This window comes from Alexandromys fortis, unplaced genomic scaffold (assembly GCF_014885135.2).
Source record: "Alexandromys fortis isolate MF-2015 unplaced genomic scaffold, M_Fortis_MF-2015_v1.1 scaffold_173, whole genome shotgun sequence".
Taxonomy (NCBI): Eukaryota; Metazoa; Chordata; class Mammalia; order Rodentia; family Cricetidae; genus Alexandromys; species Alexandromys fortis.
In genome coordinates, this window is record NW_026068051.1 from 614384 (window position 1) to 625912 (window position 11529).

Sequence of the window (11529 nt, forward strand, 5' to 3'; positions counted from 1 at the left end):
CCTCAGGCACATATGTGGTATACAGACATGCCTGCAGGTAAACCATGTACGTACACACACACACACACACACACACACACACACACACACACAGAGGCATGAACACATGTGTACATGCAGAAAGAGACAGAGATTTAAAAGAGCACTTGTACTCGCAGGGGACCTGGTTTTGGTTCCCAGCATCCATGGCTACTCAAAACTGTATGGTCCTCCAGTTCCAGAGGTTCTGATGCCATCTTCTGTCTTCTGTGGACAGTGCCTTCATATGGTGTACATATATACAAAGAGGCAAAACAAATAACACTCAGGAGACAGAGACAGACAGATCTCTGTGAGTTCAAGGCCAGCCTAGTTTACAGATTGAGTTCTGGGACAGCCAAGGCTACATAGAGAAACCCTGTCTCGAAAAACAAATTTTAAAAAAGTAAATAAAAATAAAAATAATGATTTCTTATTCAGGTATGTTGGATTGTAGTGTATCTGTAATTCCAGCACTCAGGAAACAGAGGCCGGGAGATCTTGAGTTTGAGGCCATCTTAAGGTACACGTAGTGACTACAGAGTCAGCTTTGGCCATACAGTAAAACCTTGTATCAAAAATAAAATACAAATAGATACTTAAAATTTTAAATAAAAAATAGCGATTTCTCTAAAGGGTTAGAGCAGTAGAGTACATTGACTTCTGTAATTGTATATTTTCCGTTGTTTAGTAAAATGATAGACTTGGTGCTATTCCTAACTTTTTACCCAACTTGTTATACAGTGGCTTAAAACGGGATGCTAAAGAATTAGATTTTGAATCTGTTACAACAGTTCAGAGCTCAGTGTGAACCCTGTTTTAATAAATTTAAAAATGGAAAAAAAATTTAAATTTCATACATTTACAGTTTTGTTTAAGTACTACCTCTATCTAGTTCCCAAATATTGTTCACTCAAAATAAAACAAACCCCATGTCTATTAAGCAGGTACTTTACCACTGAGCCATCTTGCTGGCTCTGAATCTGTTAGGGTTTTTTTTCAAATGATTTTTTTTTATGTGTATGGGTTTTTTGCCTGTATTTATGTCTGTACATCAGATGCATGCAGTGTCTGTGGAGGCCAGAAGGCTGCAGGATCCTCTTGGACAAGAGTTACAGGTGGTTATGAGCCACTGTGTGAGTTTATCTATAAGAGAAACTACTGAGCTATCTCTCTAGTCTCCATTCTGTAAGGTTTTAATGAACAATTTGGTGAATTTTTACTTTCTTGGTTTTTGTTATTACTTCTGGTATGAATAGTGATCTACAAATGTTTGTATATTCTTTTGGTACCTTTGTATCTGTACTTAGGAATGGAATTGCTAGAACACATGGTAATTCTATTTTAGCTTTCTGAAGAATTGCCAAAATGTTTCCTTCATTGGCTTTACCACCATTAGTTTGCGAAGACTTTACTTTGTCATCAACTATGTATGATGATGGTTCCATTTCTTGACTTTCAACTTTTTTGTTTTCTTTCTTTTTTTAACATTCATTTATATTATTTAACATACTCTGTGTTTGTGTGTGTGTGTGTGTGTGTGTGTGTGTGCGCACTTGTGTGTGTTGGTTCTTGCCTTGTACCATCCTGGTTCCAAAGATTGAACTCAGGTTATCAGGATTTTGGCATGTGCCTTTACTATCTCCAAATCATCTCCTTTTTATATTTAACATAAATAGTGCAGTAACTGCGGTAGAAAAGGAGACCCTGAAGTGGTTAAAATGGACAAGTTTGGGGGCTGGAGAGATAGCCGAGTGGTGAAGAGCACTGGCTACACTTCCAGAGGGCTTAGGTGTGATTCCCAGCACCTATTTGGTGCCTGCCAACTGTCTGTAACTCCATTTCTAGGAGATCTACTGGTAGCCCTCTTCTTGCCTTGGTGGGCAACAGACATGCATGTGGTGCACAGTAATTCACATGGGAAAACACCTATACACATAAAGTAAAAATTAATGCATCTCCCCTTATTTCTAGATATTTAACTTGCTTTCATTCTCTTAGATATGTAGTGGATGGAGGCTTTGTGAAGCAGTTGAATCACAACCCCAGATTAGGGTTGGACATCCTGGAGGTGGTTCCTATTTCAAAGTAAGTCTCTTTATCAAGCTTTTAAATTCAAAGAACAACTAGCTGATTAAAGTATTTCTACTTGTTTGAATATCGGAAGTAAATTACTTGGCAAACCCACAAAACATTTGGGGACTATTTTTGTTTTCTTTTGTAGAAGTGAAGCATTACAGCGAAGTGGCCGAGCTGGCAGGACTGCCTCAGGAAAATGCTTTCGGATTTATAGTAAAGATTTTTGGAACCAGTGTATGCCTGATCATGTGATCCCAGAGATTAAGAGAACTAGTTTGACATCTGTAGTTCTGACATTAAAGTGCCTTGCCATCCATGATGTCATAAGGTATGTGGGCGACCTCGAAAGCCATGTGGCTAGAGTGGAAGAAGCCTGGTTATGTCTCAGAAATCAGTTTCACTTTTTGACTAATGTGTTCCTGGGAATTGAGACTAATCTATTTCCAGGGTTTGTTCTCTTGTTGGTTGCTATTAAACTAAACCAAAAATATTAATTTACCTAAAACAGAACTCCGTATTTTAGCCATTTTAAAGTGTGCAGTTCAAATTGTTGTTAGTAGATTCACATGTTATATGATCCTTACCACTGTCAGATATCGGAACATTTTCATCAGCCTCAAATTGTTATCATTTAAGATTGAGGAATCTAGAAGTAAACAGTGTTAAACTAATACTTGCTTTCAAGTTTTTTGATTTTTTTTTTTTTTTCGAGACAGGGTTTCTCTGTAGCTTTGGAGCCTGTCCTAGAACTAGCCCTGTGGACCAGGCTGGCCTCAAACTCACAGAGATCCGCCTGCCTCTGCCTCCCGAGTGCTGGGATTAAAGGCGTGCGCCACCACCGCCTGGCTAAAACTCTAGAATTGACAAAGACATCTTGCTGCCCGGACAGTCACCCAAAGTTCTTCTGTACCATTGGGGCATCCATCTTCTGCCTACAGGCCCATAGCAGCTGGCAGACTTTTCCATGAAGCAGGATATTTTTGGAACTGGAGTTATAGGTGATTGTGAGCCACATGTTGGTTCTGGGAACCAAACATGGGCCTCTGTAAGAGCAACACATGCTCTTAATGTCTGATCCATCTTTCCAGATCCCATTGATGTTTTTTGAGGATCTCATGTCTTTCAGGCTGGCTTTAAACTTGCTATATAATGTGGTAGGATTATAGGCATGTACTGTCAGAGCACATACTGTAATCATAGTACCAGGAGAGCTAAGGTGGAAAGACTGCTGGGAGGCCATAGCCAGTGTGGAATACACAGCAGAACTCTATCTTGAGTAAGACCAAAAGGGAAAGAAAAAGAAGAAAGAAACCAGGTGTAAGCCTGGTGTGGTAGCACTTTATCGTCATAGCCCTTTTCTTGTAATTAAAATAAGAGGGTTGGGAGACCAGGCATGGTGGTGCACACCTTTAATTTTACCTCTTTGAAGGCAGAAGCAGGTAGGTCTCTTTGAAATCAAAGCTAGCACTGAGTTACTATTAGATAACTTGAAATTTTCAGCCACTTTCAGTTATTTTTTCCTCTTTATTTAAATTGTGTGTGTGCACACGCACATATGTGTGCATGGGGAGTTCAGAAGACAACTTGGAGGAGTCAGTTCTCTTCCATCATGGAATCTTGGAGATAGAGCTCATATTGTCAGGCTTGATGAAAAGCGCCAAAACTGATCCATCTTGTTGACACTTTTCTCTATTTTGTAACCATTTTGTAAACTGTCATGACCTGTAGAAGAGAAAGTGATTGGCTACAAAGTACAAGTCCAGAATCATGATTAAGTAGTGGCACACCCTTTACTCCCAACACTCAGGAGGCAGAGGCAGGCAGATCTCTGTCAGTTCTACAAGAGCTAGTTACAGGACAGGCTCCAAAGCAACAGAGAAACCCTGTCTCGAAAAAAGATAAAGAGAAAAGATGGGAGTATTCCAGCCAAGGAGAATGAGGTATGTTTTGAATGAGAGGAATGTGATTCCAGAAAAGCAAAAATTTCCTCTTTTTGAATGCTGACCATGGTGCTAGAATGTTTTCAGGGAGAGGACTTGAAAAATGGAGGCAGGGCATGGTAAAGCACACCTCTAGCCCCAGCACTTGGGAGGCAGAGACATTGCTGTGTTTGTGAGTTTGAGACTGTCTTGGTTGAGTTCAGGACAACTAGGGCTATGTAAAAAGATACCTTGTCCACAAAACAAAATGAAAGAAAATGAAGTGGATAAGTAAAACTTTTTAAGGAAATTTCTATCAAGTGTGTCTTAAATCCTGCTGTGAATAATCTTGACTTTTTCCTATCTCATTTAAACACACAGGTTTCCATATTTGGACCCGCCTAATGAGAGACTTATTTTGGAAGCACTTAAACAGCTTTATCAGTGTGATGCTATCGACAGGTATATAATATAATACAAACATATTGTTAGTCTTATTTTGTTTGTAGCTATGTAGTAGTCCATGCTGACCTTGACTATAATCCTCACGCCTCAACTTCTCAAGTACTAGAATTACAGGCATGAGTTTTGTGCCTGGCTTTTTTTTGATTTGTTATTTAAAAAAAGATTCTAAGTCTTTCTTCAGAAATAGAAAGGAATTGTTTTCAATGTGAATGAATTGTTTTACATGATATTAAAATCTGTCCTTAGTCTTTATCACAGTTCTCAAATACTGAACTGTAAAGACATTTTCCTGTAGCTAGAAATGAAAGTGTGTGCCTGTATCTGGGAGCCTGAGGCTGTAGTATGGCATTTGAAACCAGCCTTGAGAGGCTTTGCCTAAAAAAACCAAAACCAAAAAACAAACAAATAAAATCTCCAAAACTCTGTAAACGAGGAGAAGAAATGAAAGTTTATTTTAAAAAGCCAAACTAAGCCGGGCAGTGGTGGCGCACATCTTTAATGCCAGCACTCGGGAGGCAGAGGCAGGTGGATTTCTGTGAGTTCGAGACCAGCCTGGTCTACAAGAGCTAGTTCCGGGACAGGCTCCAAAGCTACAGAGAAACCCAGACTCGAAAAACCAATAAATAAATAAATAGCCAAACTAAATCACTTTTTAAATGTGATTTTAGTTAACAAGTAATTTTGAATACCATCCCAATGCCGAGCATTATTCTAGCTACGTAAGAATGCTAAGACTTCATTGTCATGGTTGTATGTTGAGGTAAGGTTTGATCATTGGTTTCCCTTTATTTCTTCAAGAATATCTCTGCTCTGTTGAATGTTTATATTACAGTTTTCTATCTCATTGAGTAGTTTTTTTGAGGGGGATGTATTAAAATTTCTGGGCCATGTGGTGGTGGTGCATGCCTTGAATCCCAGGACCCAGGAGACCGAGGCAGGCAGATCTTTGAGTTCAAGGCCAATGTGATTTACAGAGTGAGCTCCAGGACAGCCAGAGCTGTTACAGAGAGAAACTCTGTCTTGAAAAATTAAAAATAAGTAAATAAACAAATAAACAAATAATCTGGGCTGACCTGAGTCTGATCACTGGGACCACAGGTGGAAGAGGAAAACCATCCCCACAGGTTATCTGCTGACCCCAACATACGTGCTGCTTTATGTGCGCACACATTCATTATTTAATAAGTAAGAATGCAACAAGAAAAGGGAAAGAAAAGTAAGACTTGTAATAATGGAGGATTTATTTATTTTTAGCTGTTCTTCAAGACAGGGTTTCTTTGTGTAGCTCTGATGTCCTGGAACTCAGAGATCTGCCTACTATTGCCTCCTAAGTGCTAGAATCAAAGGTGTGGGCCAACCACTTTTCATTGTTCTTACCAGTGACCATGGTGTTTTATTCTTTGAATTGGTTTTCTAGAGATGAGTTTAAGTAATTAAATTATATCTTACTTATTCTGAATGATGAACATTGTATTTGTTTTGTCCCAAAGTCCTAAGAACTTTTTCTTTCTCTTAAGGAATGGTCATGTGACGAGATTGGGTTTATCTATGGTGGAGTTTCCTCTGCCCCCACATCTGACATGTGCAGTGATCAAGGCTGCTTCTCTTGATTGTGAAGATTTACTGCTTCCAATAGCAGCAATGCTGTCTGTGGAAAATGTCTTCATCAGACCTGGTAAACACTTTATTTTTAAAGATTCTCTTTGTATTACATTATTTTATCTATTATTTATTTAGTGTGTGTGTGTGTGTGTGTGTGTGTGTGTAAATCCTCCCCCCTTTTTGTGGCATGATAGCTCATTTCTTTTTATCACTAAATTGTATTCCATTCTACTATATGGAATTTGTTTATCCACTTATTAAAAGGAATGGTTTCTTGTAGACTAGGCTTGACTTGAATTCACAGATCTGCCTGCTTCTGCCTCTTGAGTGCTGGGATTAAAGGTGTGCACCACCTCATCTGCCCCAGTATATATTTTGTTAAGTCTTTTTTTTTTTTTTCTGAGACAGGGTTTCTCTGTATAGCCCTGAATGTCCAGGAACTCACTCTGTAGACTAGGCTGACCTTAAATTCACAGAGATCCTGCCGCTTCTGCCTCCCAAGTCTTGAATTGAAGGTATTAGCCAACACTACCCAGCTGTTAAGTGTTTTCTTCAAGTCTTTGATTTATCCTTTCATTGTTTTGGAATTGCTTTTGGCAGACAGACGATTTTGATTTTAATGAAGTCTAATATAACTGTTTTCTTTTGTGCTCTTGGTAGTATATCAATGAGGTCATTCCATACTATGACCATTTAGATTTTCTCATAATGTTGTCATATAATGGTTGGGTATACATTTGTTTCAAGATCATTTGTCAAAACACTGTCATTTCTCTGCTGAAATGTCTTTGTTTCTCTGTTATAGAGCAGTTGACTGAACTTGTTGAGCACTCTTACGTAGTTAGATAAGGGAGTTCCTGACTTTGTTCCTCCCCTTCAGCACTGCCCTGGCTGCTCTGTTTTCTTCTCCATGTGAACTGCAGAGTCAGTTGAAATCCATAAAAGGATTGCAGTGTGACCTGGTAAAGTTAGGAAGAATCGCCATCTTACCCTGTGGAGCTTCTAACCATGTCCATGATATTTGGCTGTTTACTTTGGTCTCCAGTAATTCACAGAGTCTTTTAGGGGGTTACCAAATAGCTGTGGAGTGGGAAACTGGGTAAATGTTTTTATATTTTGTTATCCTTTAACTTAGTTGTTTGGCATAGGGAGTATATAACATTCTTAGCTAAAAGTTAATTTCCCTTCACGGATAAAGTTAGATAATAAGGTGAACCTTTGTTCTTTAGTGGTAAATTAGTAATATATTAACTTGTTTTCTTAGAATGAAAAGAACAGGTAGTTTAGCCCTTTATCCTTAGAGTATTGGTCTTTTCTTATTGTTTTTTAGGTTTCCATGTTCTTATTTATTTTCCTTTTTTTTCTTTGTTTCTTGGTGTGTCAGTATGAGACAGTTTAACATGTGTTGGCTTTGTTTTTTCTAGAGATATAACTTTTTACCTTCAGCTAATGCTGTAACAATAGATTGTGTACTCCACTGGCCTTTCCTTTTGTAGGTTATGATTATTGGGTCCAGACGGATTTGTCATTGCTATGATTATAATGGTGGATACATTTTTCTGTAAAAGTACTGTTATTGAATCAGTTTTCTGCCTACCCCAAATAGACCTCATTTTTAACTGTCAAAATTTTGATTCTTAGGCCCGCACAATGGCTCATTGAGTTAAGGCACTTGCTGCCAAGTGTGATGTCCTGAGGTTTTTTTTTTAATTCATTTTTATGTGTATGGGTGTTATGTCTGCATGTTTATCTGTGCACCATGTGCTTTCTTGGAGCCTATTGAGGTCAGAAGTGGGGGTTGGATCCTCTGGGACTGGAGTTACAGACAATTGTGAGCTGTCATGTAGCTTCTGAAAAGAACCAGGTAATTCTCTTAACTGCTGAGCCATCACTCCTGTCCTGACATCCTGAGTTCCTCAGAATTCAGAACATGATGAAAGGAGAGAATTAATTCCCATAAGTTATACTCTGACTACCACATACGTGTCTTGGCAAATGAACATGCACAAACACAAAATAAATTTTAAAATTACTCAAATTTTTCCCCCAAATTTTAATTCTCATAATATACCCAATTGCAACCCTTTCTTCAGTTAAATAGTATGTGCAGTAAATAATGTTGATTGGCTTTCATTAGGGAGTATCAAGCCTAAAGATACTCCAGAATTACCGGGGAGTATGAAGTGAAAGTCAGGAGTTGAGTGTTCTCACTGTTCTGTTACCTGACTATGAGCCTAGCTTTCTCAGACTCCCATGTTTTTCATTTATAAAACCAAAGAGCCAGTTATAGTGGTGCATGCCTGTTGAAATAAGGAGTGGCGGGGCTGCGTCCCCCAGCACCCCGGCCGCCTGCTAGCTCATGCCCGAAATAACAACACACAAACTGTATTCATTTAAAGACTGCTTGGCCCATGAACTCTAGCCCTTACAGGCTAATTCTCGCACCTGGACTAGCCCATTTCTAATAATATGTGTAAGCACCCCAAGGTGCGCTAACCGGGAAGATTCTAACCTATGTCCATCTTGGGTCAGAGCTTCATCGCGTGTGCCTCAGAGAGCAGAGCTATTGGGAGAGCGGAGCATGGCATCTCTGCTCCAGAGAGCAGAGCTGTCGAGTCTCTCTGGAAGCAGAGCAGAGTCTGACCTTACTTCCTCTTCTTCCCAGAATTCTATTCTGTTTACTCCTCTCACCTATGCTTTAACCTATCAGGGCCAGCCAAGCAGTTTCTTTATTGTTCAATGACCTTCCTCCATCACATGCCTGTAATCCCATCATTTTATAAGGCAACATTGGAGGACCTCTGGGCGTTTGAGGCCACCCTGGGTTATGTAGTGAATTTATGAACATCTCTCTCTTTCTCTGTGTGTTTTTGGGTTGAAACTCTCTTACCTTCTCCCAGAAAACAAAACAAAAACAACAGTAGCAAACCAGGAAATTGGGTTCAACACTAATTGGGTTCAATAGTTAAGGCTAGAAAAAGAATCTGGTTGGGTGACAAGATCAAGTGATCTTGAAGGTCTTCATTGACATTTTAAAGGCAAAATTTAAATATAGTGAAATGCATGCACATTACCATAATTCAGTGAATTTTGTGAAATGAATATAGCCATATAACATGCACCCCTATCAAGATAGAGAATGATTTGGACTGGTGACATGACTGAGTTATGTTGTGAGCACTTGCCACCAAGACTGACAACCTGAGTTCATTTCTGGGATCCACAGGGTAGAAGGGGGAAACTCCTACACATTGTCCTATGAACTCCATTTGCAGAGTGACATGTAGTATGTGCGCGCGTGCCTTACACCCCAACATAAAAGAAGACAGGGTTTCTCTTTGTAGCCTTGGCTGTCCTATAACTTGATCTGTAGACCAGGCTGGCCTTAAACTCACAGAGATCTGCCTGCCCCTGCCTCCCAAGTGCTGGGATTAAAGGCGTGCACCAACACTGCCTGGCTCCAAGTTGGTTTCTTTTCTGGAATTTAAATTTTTTTATTATTTATTCATTCATTCTTTTTTTTTTTTTTTTTTTTTTTTTTTTTAGATAGGGTTTCTTTGTGTAAATCCAGTTGACCTGGAACTCTTTAGACCAGGCTGGCATCGAACTCACAGAGATCTGCTTACCTCTGCCTTTTGAGTACTGGGAATAAAAACGCATACCACCACCACTCAGCTGGAATATTTTTTAAATGTTAGTTTTTTTGAAATTACAAGTAGAAAAACAATATGCAATTTTGGGTGTGTATTTGACTTTTGGTGAACTTACTCCATGTGAAGTTCATCTGTATTGTTTTATTTATGTGTCTGTATTTTGGTCTTTTGTTGAGTAGTTTCTACTGTATGAACACATAATAAATTGATTATGTATTATTCTGTCTATGAACATGTGTATTATTTTTGTTTAGTGTTTATGAGTAAAATATTGCAAATACTTTGAGTAAATTCTTGTGTGAGCCTTTTGTATATTTTTATTTAGCTTAGCTTTAAAAATGCTTGGGAAAAAATTGTTGTGCTATTGAACAAGTTTATGATTAAGAAACAAGCTGGAATTTAGTACCTTTAATCCCAGCACTAGGGATGCAGAGGCAGGAGGATCTCTTTGAGTTTGAAACTAGCCCGCTCCACATAGTGATCTCAAAAACAAACAAAACAGCCAAATCTTACTCTTAAAATAGTTGTACTTAAAATAAATATTCCATAAATACTGTATTTATTGTTGTAAGTAGCTTGAACTATATTGCACATATCCTCTTCCACAGTTGGTATTGCAGAACCATTTGCACCATATACGCTGTATTATGTATTCCTTTGTTTTCATTTTCCAGTTTTGTGATGGCGAATAATGAGGTTTTTGTTTTTGAAACATAGTCTCGCTGAGTAGCCTCCACTGGCCTGGAACTCTCTAAAGATCAGAGATTTCTGTCTGCCTCTCAAGTACTGGGATTAAAGGCGTGAACTATTATGCCTGAAAAATAATGATTGTTTCTAATGTATTTATTTAGTAGATTAACCAAGAGATTTGACAGGGTTTCACTGTGTAGCCAGCTGAACCTTGTAGACCAGGCTGTCTTTGCTCTCACAGAGATTCACCTGCCTTTTCCTCCCAAGTGCTGGAATTATAAGTATGTGCCACCTATGGACTTTGTTTTGGCTTTTCCTTTGACTCTGTGTCTATATGCTTGTATAAGTGTAGATGTTTTTGGGTGTGGAGGCCAGAGGACAATTTCAGGTGCCATTCTTCAAGCATTATCCATTTTTTCCTTCTTCTTCTTCTTTTTTTTTTTTTTGAGATAAGAATTCTCCCTGAGTGGGGTATGGTGGTACATACCTTTAATCCCAGCATTGGGTGGGTCAGAGACAGGCATGCCTTTGTGAGTTCCAGGACAGCCTGGTCTACTTAGTGAGTTCTATAGCCTGGGCTTTGTAGAGAAACCTTGTCTTAAAAAAAAAAAAAAATCTCACAGCCTCCAACTTGGATTGACTGGCCAGTTAATCTCAAAGTTCCACCTCTTTCCGCCTCCCGCTCCAGTACTGTCATTACAAATAGAGACTACCACATTTGAATTTTTAAATTTTAATTTAAATTAAATTATTTAAAATTGTAATTTAATTTAAATCTTTAGATTTTGTCTATTTTCATTATATGGATCCTGGGGATCAAACTTAGGTCCCCATGCTTGGCAAACACTATACCACTGATCTCCCTAGCATTTTTTATTTGTTTGTTTTTTTGAGACAGAGTCTGTGTAGCCTTAGTTGGTTTAAAACTTACCATATAGACAAGACCAACTTTGAACTTGCAGAATGAAGCTGCTGTCTCCATAAGAGGCTGAGACAGTGTGTAAATGACTATAGTAGGCCAATTGAAGGTTTGTAGCATTGCCTACAATGAACAGAAAAATTAGGCCATATATGTTAGCTTCTTCTTTTTTTTTTTTTTTTTT

At 38.6% G+C, this 11529-nt stretch overlaps 1 protein-coding gene across 1 annotated transcript in view; it reads left to right on the forward strand.

Annotated features, from left to right (window-relative positions):
- Dhx40 (DEAH-box helicase 40) overlaps positions 1-11529 on the forward strand; it is a 39507-nt gene that overhangs the window by 16893 nt on the left and 11085 nt on the right. Inside the window, exons 9-12 of the mRNA XM_050119573.1 lie at positions 2020-2106; positions 2243-2425; positions 4398-4478; positions 5999-6172. Of these exons, the coding sequence (XP_049975530.1) occupies positions 2020-2106; positions 2243-2425; positions 4398-4478; positions 5999-6172 (525 nt within the window). The remainder of the gene's footprint in view (positions 1-2019; positions 2107-2242; positions 2426-4397; positions 4479-5998; positions 6173-11529) is intronic.